The sequence below is a fragment of the Macrobrachium nipponense genome, chromosome 8 (genome assembly GCF_015104395.2).
Source record: "Macrobrachium nipponense isolate FS-2020 chromosome 8, ASM1510439v2, whole genome shotgun sequence".
NCBI classification, from domain to species: domain Eukaryota; kingdom Metazoa; phylum Arthropoda; class Malacostraca; order Decapoda; family Palaemonidae; genus Macrobrachium; species Macrobrachium nipponense.
In genome coordinates, this window is record NC_087203.1 from 32,342,083 (window position 1) to 32,364,447 (window position 22,365).

Here is a 22,365-nt window from a genome sequence, read left to right on the forward strand (position 1 = left end):
CGTCGAGGCACCAAAGAGTGGTCATCCAGAAAGAATGAGAGGAGATTTATTTTCGCCACTGATCTTTTTAAATATTCTGATCGATAAGATGATTCTTGGAACAATTCGCCAAGTAAGACGCACGGTTTTATTATAGTTGGCAAGTTTTGGAAACGTACATTGAATATTTACTACAGTGAATACAGATTAATTCAGTTAGCGACTGTCCAAAACGAAAATACCTTGTGGTGATGCTTTGAACAGACTGCTTGCCTCTACGTGCTCATGTAGAAGCAGCCCAGTTAGAGTATCACTCACAGATTAAGTTATGGATGCAGGCCTAACTGGTAAAAGGGCCTCAGTGGCGTGATCGGTATGGTCTTGAACTGCCACCTCGGTGGCCGCGAGTTCGATCCTCGGGCATTCCATTGAGGTGTTAGAGATGTGTATTTCTGGTATTAGAAGTTCACTCTTGACGTGGTTCGGAAGTCACGTAAAAACACCATACAAACAAACAAACAAACAAACACACCAAAGTGGAAAAGACTTGTCTACTAGAGTATCTCAACATAAATAATCTGTTTGAACAGAGCATTGAAAATCAAATGGAAATAACAGTGAAGAAAACAATATGTGAACTACCCACGGGAAATAAGTGATAAATCAATTATATCCTCGGATAAGAGAAAGAGAAAAGTTTATTTGAAAAACAGATAATCGACTGTGATTTGCCAGCATGAGAAGCACTTAACAAACAAATACTTTTCACTTGAGAATTAATGAGACATTTCAGAAGAGTTATAAAGAGAAAATGTTATACAATTTTGTTAGGCATTGCAGTGCTGCCTATTTCCTCGTTGGACGAGTGGGTTACGTGTTCGCCTACCGATTCGTTAGTCCCGAGTGCGATTCCCCGCTCTGCCAACGTGAAATCAGAGGAATTTGTTTCTGGTGATTAGAAATTGATTTCTCGATATAATGTGGTTCTGATCCCACAATAAGCTGTAGGTCCCGTTGCTAGGTAATCAGTTGGTTCCTGGCTACGTAAAAATATATGATCCTTCAGGCCAGCCCTAGTAGAGCTGTTAATCAGCTCAGTAGTCTGGTTAAACTAAGACATACTTAACTTTTTTTGTAGTGCTGCCGGGGTGAGAGACTTCCATGCCATCAGCGATTCCAGAAAATGCTTTTAATTCGGTAATTAACATTATAAAACTAAAGCTGAGTATGAATGAGCCCGGCAGGAAATAGTAAATGTTGAAATATTACAGAGAGGGGAGAGAAGAATTGGATTAACTTTGCATTAATGGGAGAAAAGCCAGTGAGGAACCTTTGGATAGAGGGTGGAAGAAAATAAGATCCCACCGGGAATCCGATGGGTTGGAATGCCTGACAACTTGAATCCTTTATCACACAAAACTATAAAGAGCTGGGGAGAGTGGAAGTTATAGATCATGGGAATCGTCTCTGATCTTACTATGAAAAATAGAAGGCTTCGTCTAATAAATAAATCAATAAATATATATAAACTTCCAGTACTAATTCATTCGTCAACAGCTTCTTTTTATTTCGTTACGTTTCCCTCCTCCATTGTTAACTTTGACAGAAATCTCTTGAATTCCAAAAAGAATGGAAAGGTGAATCTATTTCATAGTATTTCAATTCAGACAGTTGGTGCATATTACATATATTAAGCCTTATCAATTGAAGTTATGCCATAAGTTTGTGGGTTTTTACTACAACTTGCGAACAAGATTATTTTATTGTAAACAAGGGTCTCTGTTTGCCTAGTAGGTCGGGTCTGTGAACGCTTATGAGTCTCTCTCTCCTCTCTCTCTCTCTCTCTCTCTCTCTCTCTCTCTCTCTCTCTCTCTCGTTGTCTCCAGTATTACTATTTATTTTTAACTTTATTAGCGTTAACAGTTTGCATTCTGTTAATCCTTCTTGGCGACTGCTATATCTGCTATTCTCTTCGCCTTGTTGTTCACAGATAATCTGAGGGTCCTCTAAATTTTTATTGAGTTTAGGGTTCCATGCAACTTAAACGCTCTGGTATGAGGAGCCGATTAGATCTCTTGTCAGGGCAGAATTAGTCATTTGCGTAATAATTCCAGTCGCGGTTTTCAGTAAATTGTTGTAAGATGGCGAATGTTTCTATGATACACACGCCTTCCTAGAGTTTTTGCGACGTGAACAACACAGCCATGTTGGAAGAATTGGCAGTGCCTACCAAGCATATGAATGTATATGCTGCATTAGCCATTTGTTCCTTCCCAACTCCTAGGAGCTGTGCTGCGTCTCATGTTGATCATCGAAGATTAAATTTTTCCTTCAGGTTAGCTGAAGATTCTGAGTGTCATTCTTTCTTAGAGATTCATGGGATAACCTTTTATTTTATTAAATGTTCCCGATTCATCTTGATAAATTGTATGTATGTTATTTGACAGTAGTTCCGAAACTTGACCATACCAAGGACCCCCACATATGAGTCACAGCCGAGGACCCCAGCCAATCAAAAGTTATCATTGCCATACCGGGATACCCAGTACAACTTAGTAGTACATTAAATTTGTGTCGCGGATCCTTAGGGCCTTCTCCTGGACCCCTGTTTGGGAACCACTGCAGTATATGATATTCTGCGGTAACATTTTCACGTCTGCGCTAGTTTTTATTCAAATGTTTATTTATTTATTTATTTTATTTTATTTTTTTACATCAAGCTTTTTGTTGCTAAGTCTGTCATGATATCCGTTATTGATTAAGACTTTAATGGATACTTCTAGTTATTTAGTGTATTGATTAAGTACCGTTTCCTTGTTGGCTCAGATTACATCATTCTGAGGTGATCAAATGCCACTCTGCCCAATGCAAGAAGTCATTTTCTCCCTTTCCTGTGTACATGTGAAGCAGATCTTCCCGCCAGGGCTGTTGCTTTCGAGACATAATATTTAAGAGAGACTTTACCACTGTTTTAAAACACCATCCATTATTGCTTGAATTGTTTCTTTTGACTTAAATCGCTACACGTGTACGTTTGCAGTTAAGTTTTCGTTGACATTTTGCTTAGTCATTTATTTTTACTTTTGTAATTTTCTTCACTAATCATTTTTTACACTTTACGTATGGGGGTCCTATTCTGTTGAAGCTCATTTAGTAATTTAATGGCGTTTAGACTTTTGCTATGTGAAAGTGGCGCTTCGGAACTTTCGCTGCACCCATCATGGTCCAGTTGACTTTTAAATCTTGAAAATTGGCGAAATTATTAGAGGTCACTGATTGAGAATAATATGACCAGTAACAGTATATTCCCACACTGTGAAGTAAGTTATTGCATTATTGCTACCGTAAACTTGCATTGAGGAATCTGTTATTTGTTTCTTTATATGATGTCGATATATTGTGTTATTGAATTTCTGTCATTGCTGGTAGCGAGATTGAAGAGAATAAACTGTCATTAGGGTACCTGTCGTATTGTTCCGTTATTGTATTATAAAGTTGTCTTTTTCTCCTTCATGGTCTTCATTCCAGTATTCATCAGCTGCTCGAAAATGGGATTGTTCCTGAATTTGTTAGGAATAAGTGTCCAATCTGTCTCTCTGCAAAAGAATATTGGTCCCCTGTGAAATGCTATCCGTACTTTTCTTGCCCCTGCAATAATGCAGATTCCTCCGAAGACTGGCAATAATATAAACAGCACAAATAAGTTGAAGGAATTCTCGTTTATCGTTCCAGTTAAATAATATAAAGCAGATACGACTATAGTAGATTCACATCAACCGTGCATCCGATGTCTAGGCCAGTCCCTTACGACGCTCCTGATTGGCTGTTGATAAGCCGATCACAGGGTTGGAAACTCTCAGTCTCTCGAGAGAGTTCACATAGGCTGGATGTATGTTCCACCTATCGTATCCCTCAGGAGAGGTGTAACGTATATCCTGCCTATGTGAACTCTCTCTCGTGACTGAGACTTTCAAGCCCCGTGACTGGCTTATCAGCAGCCAATCAGGAGCGTCGTAAGGGACTGGCATAGACATCAGATGCACATGTGATGTGAATCTACCATAGTATTTTGTTTTTGTGGCGCTGTTCTCATTAGGGGTGACATCAGTTGACACGTTCCCCTTAGCTAGGTGGTGCTTTTTAATATTGCCAGTGGGCTGCTGTGCAGAGAAAGCATATACAATTTTTAACTTTAAACTCCAAAAGAAATGTCGCTGCTGAGATGCTATGTAAGACTGCTTCTATAGTCGAGATATTGACGACATAAATGATATTAGTGATTGTATAGTGACCTTTTTTTTTCTTACTCATTTGGCTATATACCTATTACCACCAACTTACGCATCCGTAGGGGGATAGTTCCTTCAGTGGACCTCATGCGGTGCACTGTAGGCATTACTTAAGGTTCTTGCAGCGTCCCTTCGGCCCCTTTCGTTCCTTTTACTGTACCTCCTTTCATGTTCTCTTCATCTTGCTTTCCACCCTCTCCTAACACTTGATTCATAGTGCAACTGCTTTGAGGTTTTCCTCCTGTTACACCTTTCAGACCTTTTACTGTCAATTTCCATTTCAGCGCTGAATGAACTCATAGGTCCCAGTGCTAGGCCTTTGGCCTAAATTTTATATTCAACTCAATTTAATCAAATTACGTAAGTTTAAATCCCAGCATCCCAGACGATCATAGATTTCCCTTGCATTCTCTATCCTAGAGACCATAACTATGTAACGCCATAGTTTTATCACTTAAAATGGCCGAATCTTGGGGGGGATGTAAAGTTTGCTGACAAAATTTTGTCTGTCTTACGGGAAGATAATTCATAAGTTAAACCGGTACACATTGAATCTACTGACTTCCTATACTTAGGAAAGAGGAACATTCTTCGTATGAAGTAGGTCTTGATGTGCTTTTATTCGTTTTCTAAATTTCTCAGAAATATAACCCAGGTCTCAGAAGTATATTAAAGACCTATAAACAGGTGGAAAGCAAGTGGACAATTCACTCCACTTTATATACGAAGTAGACAGCAAGAGAGAGAGAGAGAGAGAGAGAGAGAGAGAGAGAAATTTTATTCAGACAGGAAGCCCGAAACTCCGACGGGGGACCACTGATAAAATGTTTTAGAATCCCAGATGCTCATCAAGGCTAAAAGCTTTTGCAGAATTCTAACACCGACTTTTTTCTTTTTTTTTTTCATGACCCGCTTTTCACCGTCCATTGCCTGACCCACTTGGCGGCATTTGTGCCATTTAGCCCGAATATACTTTCTACTGGCATTGCTTTGTAAGGCCTAGCTGTGCATCTGGCGGTTCCAGCCTTCCGTTTTGCTTTGTTCATGCAAGTTACTCGTCGCTGGGATTACGAATTTCAGTAAAAAGAAGAGGAAAACAGCTTATCATTATTAATGGTCATATTAGGAAAATGAATCCACAGTGATATGTCTGTTTGATTTTGTTATTTGAAATATATATATTTTAAATAACATAATCAAACAGACATAACAGTGTAGATTTACTTTTCCATTTTATTTTAAATAACAAATCCAGACAGACATATCACTGTGGATTTATTTTCCATTTTATTTTAAATAACAAAATCAAACAGACATATCACGGTGGATTTATTTTCCCATTTATTGACTCGTGTGATTATGAGTTTTCTTTGAATGGTCATATTATTATACAAACTCCACAGGCGAGCAGTTTCTAGGCTTTGGGATCAAAATGAAAGCAACCGTTGCCAATTTTCCTTAAAATTGAGTGAAGAAAGTAAGCGAGGTGTTGGGAGGACATGATTTTGTGAGTATCAGGGCGAAATCCAATTTACATAATTCTTCTGACGCTGAAGATTGTGGGGTTTTAGGCTTTTATTGAACTTTTCTTCATTCCGCTGCCAGAGAAAAACATTTTGCAAATTTGAAAACTTCGGAAGCTTCGTACGTACGTGTTATGTTATTAGTTTTATTATACCAAGGAAGAAGCTTAATGTCTCAGTTTAGTTTAAGCTTACTTGGACACCTCTGCTGAGGAATTAGTCATTGACGTAGCTGACGTAAATGAGAAGCTTAATGTCTCTATTCAGTTTAAGCTTACTTGGTCACCTCTGCTGAGGAATTGGTCATTGACGTTGCTCACATAAATAAAAAGCTTAATGTCTCGATTCAGTTTAAGCTTACTTGGACACCTCTGCTGAGGAATTAGTCATTGACGTAGCTGACGTAAATAAGAAGCTTAATGTCTCGATTCAGTTTAAGCTTACTTGGACACCTCTGCTGAGGAATTAGTCATTGACGTTGCTGACGTCAATTAAGAGTACGTAGATATCTTCATATCGTGTTCCTCAAAACTGGGGTATTAGTGACATTCAGGGCGCAACTGCAGATCTGCTGAACGGATTTGCAACATAAGAAAAACCAAGGTCCTTTAAATATACTCTAGTATACTTAAAGGACCTTGAGAAAAACGTCGTATTCCACTTTCCTCATTTTGTTGCTGTGCTTGCCAGTCTGTTAAAGAGTATTGTGTAGTTCGTATTAGTATCATTCTGTTGACAGGGTTTCAGAGAATTTTACTTTATATTGACTGGCCTATTCTATATGGCGTTAATAAAAAGTATGTGAATCCGTTTCTGTCTGTAGACTGGAACTTGAGAATCCCAAATGTGTGTTTACTCGTGATATTTTTTATGTGGTCGACATGCATGCAAATATAACGATTCAAAAAGAAAATATTCCAATATAAACCATCATTTTGCCCAGAATCATATACCCCGTGAATGCGGGTCAATATGATTAGCTAACAATAGAATGTAACTGTCATATTATAGTTTAAATTATTACCACTTAGTGAGTTCTTTTTATATTGTACAACGTAGGTGTTGTTATCATAGAATATAAAGTGTCCTCAGGCTAGAATTAAAGTAACTTTCTTCCAGTTTCCACTTCAAGTTTTACAATTCAAGTATAATTATACTCCACGAAAATTGCTGTACTTATAAAGGTCATGTCCAACTGAAGAATAGTTAGAATTACTGAGCAATTAATTCCGACATCTTGTTCATTTTCCACATCATGATTTGCAGTGGAATGTAGCTCGAATTTTGAAATGGTGAAGCCAGGGTCATTCATTCTTGCACGAAGCGTCACCCGACAGCTGATAGATAGTACAGACGAAATCTCTCTCCATATTTTTCATCTTGTTTTTCACCAGCACCTTTTTCTCCTCTTTCTTTCCATGATGATGTGCAGCCGACGAGTTGAAAGAGCTCCGCGAAGCGGGTCTAATGGAGCAGCTCCGACAGCAACTGGAGCGCGAGAAAGAGAAGAGTCGCATTCTCATGGACAGACTTCAGGAGAAGGAAGTCAGGGACAAAGATCACCCGAGAGAGAGACCAGGGAAAGAGAGAGGCACCCCAGGGAGAAAAGCTTGCCCCCAGGCGACAAATCCCCCAGGTGAGACGGGTTGTCAATAACAATTACTTTGAGAGAGAGAGAGAGAGAGAGAGAGAGAGAGAGAGAGAGAGAGAGAGAGAGAGAGAGAGAGAATACGATAACGTGCGCGCACTTTCAAAACTAGATATTTTTTCAATTAAAGAAAAAGTGTTGTACATAAAAGAAAATCGCCTGTAGAATGACCCCATTTCTTTCCCGGTGGTTTGTATCACTCTCGCTTTTCAAAATTTCAGATGTATTAAACGTGACAAGCATAAAGATGAATATGAGAAAACATAAACAATAGGAAAAAAACATTGGACAGAGATATATTTGTTTACAGATATTTTTTCCTCTAACCCAGGTGCCACAGAATGCTCTGGCCAGTTTTAAAAAAGTTTCATGTCGTTCATTGTGTTTTTACTCTCCATATGGGCCAAGGCCCTTAGTTGATATTTAGTATCCAGTACTTTTACTGTGAAGAGTAATAGGTGCCAGTAGCTCAGAAGAACATTGCCAGGACATCTCTTTGGAGACAAGAGGCCATAGAGGACCGTGCTGTTGGTTAAGAGGTGTAAAGGAAGACTAGCATATTACACATCTTTGCTTGGACGTATACCATGATATACCATGAATAATAACTCTGTTATTATTCATGGTGTATTCTGAAGTAAAACTGAAATGTTTTTGTCGTACTGTCGATATTGTTGCTGGTGTTGTAATCTAATTCCTGTATCCCTCCGTTCATATTCTTTCTCCCATCTTACTGTCCACCCTCTCCTAACAGTTGTTTCATTGTGCAACTGCGAGGTTTTCCTCCTGTAACACCTTTCAAACCTTTTACTATCAATTTCCGTTTCAGCGCTGAATGGCCTTAGTTGCCCCAGTGCTTGGCATAATGCCAATAATCTTTATAAATCAAGTCAAAATCTAATTTCTGTATGTTATATATCGTAAAACTGATGCAAGAAATTAACTTTTTTTTTTTACAAGTTCTTCCATTGTATCTATTACAGAGTATTCAAGAATTCTCCAAAATTTTCCTGTGTCATTTTTGTGTTGCTCTGAAAGATGAAAATATACTTAAACAAGTAATAGTTTCTATAGCAATTAGGCTCATTTGAATTGCCTCTCAGCACTGGTATTCAGGGATTTCTCAAGAATCCACCAACATTTTTTTGCGCTCTTGAGAAAGTATGATATCCCCTAAAGACGCAAGTCTTGAATCTTGCATCCCTTGGAGCTATTGTGCTTAAGAGACTCCTCCGTAACTTTTCAATTCCGATGGCTTTCTTTGTGAATGTATTCTTTTCTCTTTACTCTTCTGCTTTCATTTTCATCCATTGCCTGCACCATCCGATTTCTGTTATTCGTCTAAATTTGTGTGTGGGACTTTTGATGTACCTAAGGAGGGTTGCTTAACATTTTTATGTTCTTCCTTTCGCAAATTGTGATGTATTCTGTTACGGAATTATTCAACGTGCACCTCTCTCTCTCTCTCTCTCTCTCTCTCTCTCTCTCTCTCTCTCTCTCTCTCTGTATGTATATATATATATATATATATATATATATATATATATATATATATATATGTGTGTGTGTGTGTGTGTGTGTGTGTATATATATATATATATATATATATATTATATGTATATATATATATATATATATATATATATATATATATATATGTATGTATGTGTGTGTGTGGTGTGTATGTATGAATGTATATGATGCACCTTATAGACCATTAATTAAAAAGAATCTTCTTTCAATACATAAAAAATTAATCAGTTTCCTGCTCAAGACTGACTATAAAGAATCCAATAACTTACTTTCTTTGTTGAGGTTTGTCACGCAAGTAGCAATTTATATTCTAATTACTTCTTGGTTGGTTTAGATTACTCTGTCCTTATGCCATTAAATGTGCTCAGTAGAAGGTTTGGTGTGGACCTACTTAACATTTCCCAACCAACCAAGGACATAATCTAAAAGGCTACACCGTCACTGTGAACATTTATTGTTCAAGACCTTATTTACTGAATCGTGAGACATTGCTGAGTTATCGGCATATTATAATAGAGGTTTAATTGTGCGTGCACGCGATCTCGTTTGTGAACGTCATGCCACAAGAAAAGGATGAATGTGTTAAAACTATGATAATGACACTATATACCCTTACAGGGAGATTGCTCACCATGTATTGTATATCGTAGTATTGTATATTGTAGTCATAGTCACTAAGCCAGTATTTATTAACAATAGAGGAAGATATAAATCTTAACAGCATTACCTTTCTTTAACTAATATGAATCGGTTGTTTTACATCAGCTGAGTTTTCCTGAGTAGAGAGCATGCATATGGTTCGGTGTATTAACGAGTGACTAACCCCTGGCACTAACCCCTCCCCCGGACAGTCTGCCCCAGAGGATAAGGAAACGCATAAACCAGATGCACAAGAGTCAGTCCTTCGACGTCGAGGACGGTTCGCCGGGGCCTCCGCCCCCTCTTCATCCGCCTACGTCGGACAAGATCCGCCTCATAAGCGAAGAGAGGGCCTGCCACAAGACCATCCCGGCCGGATACGATCCACCCACCTACCTTAGTGTAAAGTACGGAGAGGAAGCAGCCAATGCGAAGTCCAGTTCGACGTTTGATGTTGTTGAGTTAGTGTTCCTCCTTCTTCCCGTCTTCTTCAGCTTCCCGCGCTTCAGTTCTTGGATGGCTCCGTCTCACTCTTGTAGTACAGTGGTCCCCCGTATTCGCGGGGATGTATACCAGACCCCATCCCCCGCGAATAGTTGGAACCCCTATAAAAACACTCAAAACGGCCTATTTTGTTAGTTACAACTCAAGAAAAACCCACTGAAAATTTTTATCGCTGGTTTTTTAATAGTTTTATCACAAAAAGTGCATTTTATGATGAAATTGGAAAAAAAGCAGGAAGTTGTAGATATTTTTCATTAAAAAATACCGCGAATAGGCGAATTTGCATCATAAAATGGTGGGGGGAAATGTTCCATAGAAAAATCAGCGAATCCGGAGAACGCGAATACGGGGTCCACTGTAGTCTTTTACCGATTCCCTTTTTGTCTCTCGTACTACTGGTAGGAAATATTGTCTCCCGTTAGCTGTTAGAACTATGTAACGGCAATCGCTGCTCTGCCTCCGGTAAGTTATTTAATTACCCGAGTTACTTCCTTTTTATCTTGGTCTATCCAGTCTAAAATTTTCCAGATATCCAAATACATTTACAATTGCCATACAAGTCCCTCCGTACTATCTGTAAACTCCTTATCTGGTCCAACTCCACCGAAGGCGTTCTGTAAGATGTGTAATTCCATCATCTGATATACTTGTATGGATGTATATTATTAGTTGAAATGGTGGAGGCCCCTTTATCATTTTCCTAAAGGTACGTATAATTGTGTAAATATTAGTAGAATATACAGTTCTGTAGGTGCTTGCTTCCCTGGCATGGTATACCTTTAAGGCAAATTCATACAGTTTGTAGCAAAATGTTTGGATATGTAGTTTTGGTAACGGAACCCTTATACCGAGTATTTGCAAGCATCTCGCTTACTTATTAGAGTGGATTAGAAAATAATCATAATCTTTATTTTGATTGTGCTTTTAAAATAGGTGGCCATATATGTAGAGGAAAGGAGAAGTGACTGTACGCGTATATGTCATGGACGGCAGGATTATTACTAATTTTATATTATTATTATTACTAATGGCACGTTCGTATGTAAAAAGGCAGTTGAAATTGCTTGTATTCCCACTTGCAAGTTCGAACGTTACCCGTAGGAATAAAAACTCGAATCCTTCTTGATGAGAAAGAAACAAAGGTGGAGTAGATAACCGATAGCCTGTTTAAAGGAAACAGTCACTTCCAAGAAGAACATCGTTAATTACCCAGTTCAGCTCATTTGGAAATTACGGCGAAATCACGTTTCATTCACTATGACTTATTGCATTTAAGTATCTATTTTTATACTATGGAACAGTATTTACTAGAAGCATCTACGCGTCTCATCTAATTTTGAAAGAGGTGGAATCTCACCGTCGATATGATTCAAACGGGAAACTTGGTAGACATCTGGACTATTTTCAGGAACTAGCAACGTTAAGATATCTTGTGAATTGAATTGAATAGGTAATTTAGGCCTAAGGCCAAGCACTGGGACCTATGAGTCCATTCGACGCTGAAATGGAAATTGACTGTAAAAGTGTTGATAGGTACAACAGGATGAAAGCCTCGCAGCTGCATTATGAGGCAATTGTTAGGGGAGGGTGGAAAGTAAGATGGAAGAAAGAGAATATGAAAGGAGGTACAGTAAAAGGAACGAAAGGGGTTGCAGCTAGGGGCCGAAGGCACGCTGCAAAGAACCTTAAGTAATGTCTACAGTGCATCGCATGAGGTGTACTGACGGCACTACTCCCCTACATGGGATTTCTTATGTGCCCGTTGGAAAATTCAGTCGATGAGGAGGGCCTGGGGGCAGATGTAGAAACCTGTTAAATGTTGTGAATAAAACTGCGTCGTCATGTATTACATTTGATCTTATTTATATTTGCTTTAAGGAGCGTCGTTTCTTCAGGAATTTGCCCACGTTGTTTTTTTGTATTTAGCCACGCAGAGAAGTCCATTAATATGCGGCCATTACTTAAGGTTCTTTGCAGCGTCCCTTCGGCCCCTAGCTGCAACCCTGTCGTTCCTTTTCCTGCACCTCCTTTCATTTTCTCATTCTTCCGTCTGACTGAACACCCTCTCTAACAATGGTTTCATAGTGCAACAGCGAGGTTTTCTTCTTGTTAAACTTTTCAAACCTTCTGACTGTCAAATTCCTTTTCAAGCGCTGAATGACCTCATAAGTGCCAGTGCTTGGCCTTTGGTAATTCTATATTCCTTCCTAATCCATTAATATGCGGAAAATCACCTCCTGAAGTCCAGTAGCTTATTTAGATTTTATATCGACCAGTTTTTCATGGTAATTTTAAGTTATGGCCGTAAAATCGAATGGCAGATGAAATGCCAGATAAAATCCAAAGGATTGATAAAAACAAATATTTCGCGAACAGTAAAGACTCGTGACACCGACGACCGAATGCTGTGTCTAGCACAAGCCAGAAGAAATCAAGAGAAGGGGAAAGAAAGGACGAATGAAGAGGAAAAAGCTCTGTACAAAAAGCAAGGTATCAATTAACAGCATCCGTCTGTTGAGGTCACGTGGACTTCTTTTTATAAAGGTCACATGGACTCCTGAATAAGAATTAATATTTCATTCCTCAGTCGGCAATATCTTTGATGAACTTTTCATAATTTAAAAAAATCTTAGTTATAGCAACACGTAAACACATGATTATTTTATATGAAAATGTGATTCGAATACCATTTTGTATTTTCCCTCTTTCTCAACAACGCAACAATTGACATTCAAATTTTATTTGAAAATTGCGCCCAGCAGATTGCATGAATTTTCCTCGAAGTCTCTGTCCAGCTGATGTAGTGAATTGAATCCTTTTTTTGCATTTTTCAGAAGAAGTGTTATTCAGTCCTGTGTCCATAAATTACTTTTTTTATTATTTTTTTTTTACAGTCGTCCATCTTTTTATTGATCTTTCACGTTCGTCTATCTTTCAATTGATCTTCCTTTTCCTCTTCTGTAAATCAGCCTCTCGGTAGATTCCTTTATCTGTTTGTGCACTTACATACCCTTTCGGTGTTAATAGTCCTCTCTGGTATAGTGGATTGTTATATCCTGTTTGAGAAGACAGTCCCCTCCCTCCCTCCTCTAGAAGATTTCCTATGACGTCGTATTTTTAGCTCGTAACAAGTATTAAAACGATCACTTGAAAATGTCATTAAGTTTTCGAAAGCAAGATTTCAAGTTGAATTCTTTCTTATTAGGATACTCAGGGCGTCAATAATAATCAAAGCAAATTCTGTCCGATGTAAAAGTATTCGTAAAATTTAGGAAATTAAGAGATAAAATTTATAAGAAATTTCTGAGTCGAAAACCCTGACCTTAGAAGTCGGAGTAATTAGCTTATTATGACCATACTGTGCCTTGTAGAGAAGTCCAGAAGGTAAGTCTTTGAGGAATCTAGTATGTTTGAGATTGTATAGTATTTGCAGTTTATTTTATCAAGATAAACTTATATGACATAAAAAATGTAGAGAGATTACCAAGATGCGACCACTGGAAAACATTGCAGTCTTTTATGTTATATGACAGATGTTACTTTATTTGTCTTTGTTAATTCACTAAATATTTAGTCATTTCGCCAGTTTCCTATTATTTTCAATAATGAAATTTCACTTGTTACTTACTAGTATTTTTTAAGGAAAAGTTTCCGAAAATTAATCTTCTCTCGTTGAGTTTAATTTGAAAAATCTTGTGTATCGAGTAAATCAGCAAGAATTCCAAAGAACAACCGGCGAAATTGCGTCTTTTTACAAGTCGTCTAGGCCAAAAATCAGTGGGTTCTACGGTCTGATGTTATCAGTTAATTAGTGTTATCAATTAGGCTGACCTGAATGAGGAAATGGCCCTTCTGTTCTCTACAAACGATTGATTTTAATTCCGGTCCTTTCTCTACTCGCCTAACCTTTTTATCCTGACTTCCCCCTGTGCAGGAGTCCTTCGAGAGGAAGGTTCGTATGGAAGAGACGAGGTTTGGAGAAGAGCAAGTCCTTGGACCAGTCGGAGTTCTTAGCTTCTCTCAACGGCGCAGGCGCCACAGGGAGCAGTACAACAGCGTCCTCCGAATGGCTCGATGGAGACCAACCCAGGGAAAGTGACTCGGATGATCCAGACAGGGACAAAGGTATCTGAAAATGTACTATTTCGTTTTTTCTATGCTTCTGCCAATATGCCTCCATCAAGCATTCCCGCTTTGGTGTGAGTATAAGTTATGCCATCCGGCACTCCTCTTTGTTAGTATCTCTCTACACTTCCATTACCAACAGCCCTGTCTGCCTCTCAGCCTTGAAGCCTCCGTCCCAATACCTGTTGTAGAGCCCGCAAAGGTAATGCTGAAGAGATACTGTAAAAGCATTCTTTTAGAAAGTAGTAATGAAAACTAACTTCTGCCCTTTAGTCTGCAATACGCGCCGAACTTTTTATTTTGAATGTATTCTTTGCGTTCTTTCATTGTTCAAAATTTGAATATATTCTTCGCTTTCTTTCAAATTTCGTACTGAACCATGTCGTTTAACTCTACTGTATATGCTCTTTCACCCAGACCTTAGTCTGATCCATGTATATTTAAGTATATTCTTTGTAATTTCGCTTAGACTTACATATAATTTGTGAAATGCATATATTTTGTATGTTATTTCACTCGTCTCTCGGTCATATACATCTAGATTATTGAGAATATTCTTCCTCCGCATACATCGCCAGCAACCACGTGTGTTGAATGCATTTACAGTATGTGTTTTCATCTCTCTCTCTCTCTCTCTCTCTCTCTCTCTCTCTCTCTCTCTCTCTCTCTCTCTCTCTCTCTCTCTCTTCCATATTACACACAGATGAAAAGGCCTCGCACAAAGGTGGGACTTGTGAGCTTCATTACAGAAGTTTTTGAGCGAAAACTTTTGTTATTTGATCTAATTGAGAATTCCATTTCATTTCTGTTTTTACATTTGTTTCTAACTTTTTTTCATTCACCTTATACATTCTAAGCCAAGTTTTGTATACTGTTAAATTTTCCCTCCGAGATAACAACCATCTGGGAGTCTCCGACTGTTATAATAATAGTGTACATCGTAATAATAATAATAATAATAATAATAATAATAATAATAATAATATTTCTTTATTTCCAATATTTATATTGGGTATTAATAAATATAAAACTACAATTAGTAAAATTATCTTATAAATAGTTAAAATATTTGCTATTTTAGACATACACAAGTTGTTTTAAGAATCAACAAATCGGCTAAAACTTAGTAATTAATAAAATTCATCAGTAATAAAAGAATATCATAAAATTAGAAAGCATTTACTTAAAATGTAGTGAGTAAAAATTATTCCTCTTGAATATTAAATACATTGTCATAGACTACATAAGTTGTGTTAAAACAAGTCATGTACAAATAGTATTAAAATAACACAAAGTAATCAAATGAGCATACTATATTATAAGGACTAAAGAGCAAATATCACTTTAAATACCCTATTCTAGCCCAGGCCCGACAAAAAGGATGAAGGGTTTTGAAACTGATGACCTCTCCATGTAAACTTGGTCCTGGTTTTCAGATATGACTCTAGTTAAAACAGATAACTAAAGAGTTTGTAGTGAAATGTTTTAGTTTCCTTTCTATTAGTTAAATCACATTCATTCTGGGAAAATTCGTCGTGTTGATGAAACGGGTCCTTTGGAAATTGATTGGACTGAATTCCTTCGCGTGATTGTGACTGATGTAGGGAACTAAAACAAATAAATAAAATAGATAAATCAATTCTTTACACCGTGTTTTGTTCATTAATGGCATTTTCTGAAAATTCCTTTGCAAGATATCCCAGACTTGATTGTAAGGAACGCAGCCAAAAGATCTAGTTTCCCATGCATAAATGAGATTCCTCGTTGGCAAATTAACCTTTTAAAGTCATATGCATTTAAAGGATTAATACATTTATCTACTTTCCCTTTGGGTCAAGGGCCTGTAATAGCCACAGTAGGGAAGCTCCTAAAAAAAGTATGTAAGAAATATCATACCTTAATCCGAAAGATGATGAATGACGCAATTTTTACATACTAATAGCGAGTCGAGAACTGAACATTGTTCACAACACAGTGAACGCATTTTATAGAGATGTAAAATCCTGAAGCCGATGTCTGTCAGATCCCAATGAAGAAGAAGAAGAAGAAGACAGAGAAAGATGGATAAACAACGCATCGAAACGCCATAAATCGGGAGCCTAAACACTTACCAAGACCACGTGCATATAAAGTGGAAATTACTGAATAGGTCCGGCCACAAGCTGGCAAACATTGCTCGTATTACAGGAAGGCAGCCACATCAGCTAGAGTGGAGAAGGAGAGAGAGAGAGAGAGAATCATAAGCTTGGTAAACGAATAAGACAAGAAGGAATTTGACAAATATTACTCGTAATTGTGGGAGATTGCCAGGTAGTCAGGATAAGAGAGAGAGAAAAAACATAAAAAATAAGGATATTAGGTTTGTCACAAAATAGAAAACATTTTCTGCATGAAGAAAAGTAATTTACGAAACACGTGGGGAAAAGGAGAGAGAGAGAGAGAGAGAGAGAGAGAGATGGATGTGTATAGAAGCATAAAGAAACTGAGAGACAGACATGTAAAATACAATTAGTTATGCTTTAGGAATGAATGACAACGAAACAAACACACTGATATCAGTGTCGACTGGAAGCTCCTGAAAAGAGAGAGAGAGAGAGAGAGAAAGAGAGAGAGGGGGCCGGGTGGAGAAGGGGGGGGGGGGGGGGTGGAACCACTTTGTCATGAATGCACACGGAAAGGCAAAGATCGATAATGGACATGGAAATGTTATTGGAATGAAGCTGCAATCGTTTAAGAATGGAAATCGATGCAGTGAGAAAAATGCGTCCCAATTTTGATATATACCGCTTTCATTTTGATGTATGTCCTTTTTCGCTTACTCGGGGAGTAAGCCTACAAACTATTTTGTTGTTGTTCTTGTTGGGGTGGTAGGAAAGCCCTATGGGATCAAAAACTTGATGCTTGTGGTTCACGAGCGGACATAATTTTCCTTGCATTAATTCTTATGTGACATTTGTCTAACGTAGTGTTATTATTTCTATTTATACTTGTATCTTATATTAAAATTGACATACTTACAAACAGAATTATGGAAATTGGTTTCTATTATGAATTTGCGTAGTGATTTTTAATGAAAACCTGACGTTAAGAGATGTTCTTAACCAGGGCTCTCATCAGTTTGTAGCATTCGATTGATTTTGCTCATTTTAGTTTTCGTGATAAAATGATTGAAAAGATCCAGTGAAATTCCCTTTACTTTTTCATCATACCATTGATCCCGTAGGATGGTTATTGCCGTTAGTGCATCTCACGTGGTGCACTGTAGGCATTGTTTAAGGTTCTTCGCAGAGTCCCTTCGGCCCCTAGCTAGAACTTCTTTAATTCCTTTTACTGTACCTTCGTTCGTATTCTCTTCCTTCCATCTGACTTTCCACCCTCTCTAACAATTGTATCAGTGTGCAACTGCGAGGTTTTCTTCCTGTTACACCTTTCAGACCTACTTACTGTTAATTTTCCTCTCATCGCTGAATGACTTCATAGGTCCTAGCGTCTGGTCTTTGGCCTAAATCCTATATTCTAATTGAGGATATAAATACTATTTCAAGGGTGATTCAAAAGTTAAAATCAGCTTGGAAAGTCATCAGCAAATTGGGAGTCGTTTAATGTGAAAATGAATACGTTTAGATTTCTCGAAACACACACAGCCAATAAATCACTTAGAATGAATCTTCTTATCTTTTATTGACAGTGTCCGGGGATGTTGGAGGCGCCGGTAGCGATTCGGATCCCGGGAGCTGCCAGGGAAGTGTCCTTGCAGCCCCACTCGTCAGTCCGAAGGACCCCTGGTGGAGGAGACTGGAAGCTAGGATAGTGACCTTTGTCGACGAGGTCGTGAAGGACTTTTCAGAGGTGGCAGAGGAGGAACTGCCTGATGGAGACCCCGAGGGAGATCCTCTTACGGTGAAAAAGTAAGTGCAATAACGGTAAATACCACTATAAATATAATATATATATATATATATATATATATATATATACATATATATACATATACATATACATACGGTAACTACCAATTAATAAAGATAATTGAAATTCAGCTCTCAAGCAGGATTTGAACCTTTGTCTTACAAGGTGCAAGCTCAGTCTAAATACAGCGTACCCCATATGGATATTTCCTCTGTTACAGTTACATACACAATTTTTCAACGAGACGGAGGTCGATGTGTATTGGTTGAAACATAGCGGTTTATTAACACTATATATGTATATATATATATATATATATCCATATATATATATATATATATATATATATATATATATAATATACACACATATAAGCAAACTTCTCGAATTCTTTGTGAACAATTCGAGAAGTTAAGAGGGCATTGTGGCTATTACAATGACATATGTATCGGGTAAAAGTAACCAGTAGATCCTAGATATACATACATACATACATATATATATATGTATGTATATATCAAGTATAAAAGGCCCATTAAAACAAACTGGCTTAAAGCTAAGGACTATATTTCGGTGGACTCACTTCCACCCTTATAAGGGCGAGTCCATCGAAATGCAGTCCTTACCTTTAAACCAGAGTGTTTTAATAGGCCTTGTAAACTTGTGACGTATACCCTGTTTTAACAAACGAATTTATATATATATATATATATATATATATATATATATATATATATATATATATATATATATATATATATAATCGTTCGTTCGGGGTTGTGCTTTATTGTGTTTTTTTATTCTACTGAACTCAAGGCTCGTTTAAGCAAAATATTGTTTTCGAGATCTTGTTCACATTCCTCCTCTATTAGTTCACATCCCTTTATCTGGCTCACCCTCTCTTATTATACTCGTAATTGGCCAACGATCCTTTCCTGTGCATATCAGACCCTAATCGTGTTCCAACTTTGCTCCCCTTCATTACGCCAGTAACAACCCTCCCGGATTCCTTTCCTCTAGAACCATAAACACGACGCATTTCACTCCGCTCTGGTTTGCTTTGCCTGTCGAACTTCAGAAGAGTATTTCGATAGAATTATTTGGCATGCACTGTCCTCTTTTACTTCGTAGGATTAAGCTTTCTAATAGACAAGTCAGTAACTGGTTATTTAGCCTAGAGTAGAGGGAAAGCAAAATGGGAACGTAGGAGAAAGTTATTGACGTTAAAATGGGAGCAGTTTCGATCCTCCTTCGTCGTATGTCACTAGGAGGTTTGAAAAACGAGGAGAGAGAGAAGAGAGAGAGAGAGAGAGAGAGAGAGAGAGAGAGAGAGAGGTGGACAACTGAATGCACAGATTGTATCATTGATTAATATTAGGCAGCAGAATATCTGTTACTAAATATTAAACACAGGATGCTTCATATGTCGCCTAACATTTCGACCAGATGAGAGAGAGAATGAAAATCTTGAAGGTTTGTATTGTTCCATCTAACAACTACCGATAAAATCAATATTTGTTCTGACGAGTCGTGTTCTCTACAATTGTCTACGTCCCGTTTTGATTTGAGGTCTTTTATGTTCAGTGTTGGACATTTTTCAAATATACCGCGCCATTCGTCCGCAAACGGATGCTGATTCGTTACAAAGCAGTTTACTCATTCGGTAAATTTTTTTGTTGTTGCCTTTTATAGTGAATCATTGTCTTAGATGTCAGTATACGCGTCTAAAGCACCTACGCCTACCCTTTGATATTCCTTCATGATTTGCTTACTATTTTCCCTTTGAACCAAAGTCTCTGCACCGAGTTGAACGCGCCCGACTAGATGGAAGATAAATTTGGTATAAAGCAGTAGATTAAACTCATAATGCAACGATTTCAAATGCATAAAGCACTAGACGGTGATATTGACACTGTCGACAATTTATGAGCTCATTATAGATAATCTATTATCCGTGATATAAGCGAAGTGTAAATATTCCTCTCGTTCTTGAATTTGAAATGCAGAGCCTTTCCACATTACGGGGACACCCACTCGCTTTCCTGGCCAAAGACAGAAGAAGATAGTAAACAATCGTTTGACGATGTTGCTTAAAAATGTCATCGACAACCGAGTTTCATATGTATCCGATAGGAACTCCAATTAAGCGATAAACCTGGAATTTTACCGCAGATCAAAGCCAAAACAACGATGCATAAGGGTATTTTTGCGTAAGGTTTTGACGTCATAGTGACATCAAAGTCCTTTTGTAGACTTTCCATTGTTGAATTTCGCTTCAAAGGAGCGGGCGTTTGGTTGTCTTCTGTTCCCGAAAAAGGGATCTTCGTCTCTTAAATGTAAAGCGTTGTTTCTTCATTTTAGTGAGACGAACCAATCGACTTGACGATTCATAAAGTCGTAAATAATCGTGGCCGTTCTTAGGTAACCTTGGCTATAGTAGATTCACATCAACCGTGCATTTGATGTCTAAGTCAGTCCCTTACGACGCTCCTGATTGGCTGTTGATAAGCCAATCACAGGGCATGGAGTCTCTCTCGAGAGGGCTCACAAAGGCAGGATGTATGTTCCACCTCTCCTGAGGGATACTTTTGACAGACGTATCCCTCAGGAGAGGTGGAACATACATCCTGTTTATGTGAACTCTCGAGAGAGACTACGAGTTTCCAGTCCTGTGAATTGCTTTTCAACAACCAATCAGGAGCGTCGTAAGGGACTGGCCTAGACGTCAAATGCACGGTTGATGTGAATTTACTATAGTACCGGATGCAATGAGACTGGTCTGTAAAAACTGCAGTCAGCACTCATCCAATTTTTGGGAACAGGCACAGTAATCCGTCTTACAGCTTCTCTGGAAGAATGCTATTTAAAAAGAAACCTGAAAAAATTTATAAAGTTCTGGAGAAAGCAGATTTGGTGAAAAAGTCTCAGGCTAGAATGGAAGAATCGGAGGAATCTTAGTAGAGGTACTCACTTTCTGGGATCTTTGTTCACGCCAGACTCCCTAGGTCTGTTTCTCGTCTTATTTACCGAGTTTTTGGATTAGGTAGTAAACGCATAGCCCATAATCCCCACTTTCGGTAGGGCGATTGTGCCATCATTACACCTTACGCGGTGCGCTGTAGGCATTACTTAAGGATCTTCGCAGCGCCCTTCCGGCCCCTTTCTGCAACCCCTTTCATTCCTTTTACTATACCTCCGTTCATATTTTAATTCCATGTTACTTGCCGCCCTCTCTTAACAATTGTTTCAACATAATTTCAGCACTGAATGACCTCATAGGTCCTAGTGCTTGGTCTTTGGCCTATATCGTATATTCCAATTCTAATCCTTGCCTCACTCGCTCGTAGGAATTTATACCAATAACATCTGTCTGATATGGAAGGATAATAGACGTCGTAGCTCCGAGTATGGATGAATTTAACTTTGTTTTGTAAACACGAAGAAGAGTCGTCTATTTTCTCACATGAGTGATCCAGTCACAAGTTCTAATCCGCACAACCTTATGCGCGTTCAATGAGAAAAGCTATCAGCTAGCTGCAAGAACTTCCAAACAATGTGTTCCAGTTTTTCTTATGTCAGAGTAGATTTGTTTTGCATATTACAAGAGTGTTATATAAGTGAGTTTTCTCTCTCTCTCTCTCTCTCTCTCTCTCTCTCTCTCTCTCTCTCTCTCTCTCTCTCTCTTTTTATATATAATATCTATATATATATATATATATATATATATATATATATATATATATATATATATTTATGTATAAATATCAAAATGTATTTATGTAATATATATAAATGTGTTTGTGGATGCATGTGTTTGTGACATATTCTATGCCGACAGATTAAAGGAAAACATCTTGAGGTTCGGCTGCGTAATGAGGCCGTTGACGGAACTTTCCTTTGTTGTCAAATCTCTGCTGCACTGGGAGTCCCCTTCTGCCACCCTGCTTGCCCTCGTTGTCTACCTCTACTGCGTCCTCTTCGGCTGGCTCCTGACGCTGATACTGGTATTGGCGATCGTCAGGCTCTCTGTGAATTACATGAAGAAGAGGTGAGTTCGCTGCAGAGGAATGCAAAGAAAGGTAATGGTGTTTCTAGCATGGTGCCACGGACAAAATTGTCTTGGCCAATGTGACAGTTTTCTAATAAGTCATAAGGCTGATGAAAATTCTTACTTTGGATTCATTTATATGTATGTTATTGTTGAGGACCTTTCACA

The 22,365-nt window shown here is 38.1% G+C and overlaps 1 protein-coding gene across 1 annotated transcript in view; it reads left to right on the forward strand.

Moving 5' to 3' along the window:
- Positions 1-22,365, forward strand: part of LOC135222645 (uncharacterized) — a 416,064-nt gene that overhangs the window by 381,423 nt on the left and 12,276 nt on the right. Inside the window, 6 exon segments of the mRNA XM_064260784.1 lie at positions 7,224-7,352; positions 7,355-7,427; positions 9,824-10,072; positions 14,050-14,240; positions 17,929-18,148; positions 21,988-22,197. Of these exon segments, the coding sequence (XP_064116854.1) occupies positions 7,224-7,352; positions 7,355-7,427; positions 9,824-10,072; positions 14,050-14,240; positions 17,929-18,148; positions 21,988-22,197 (1,072 nt within the window).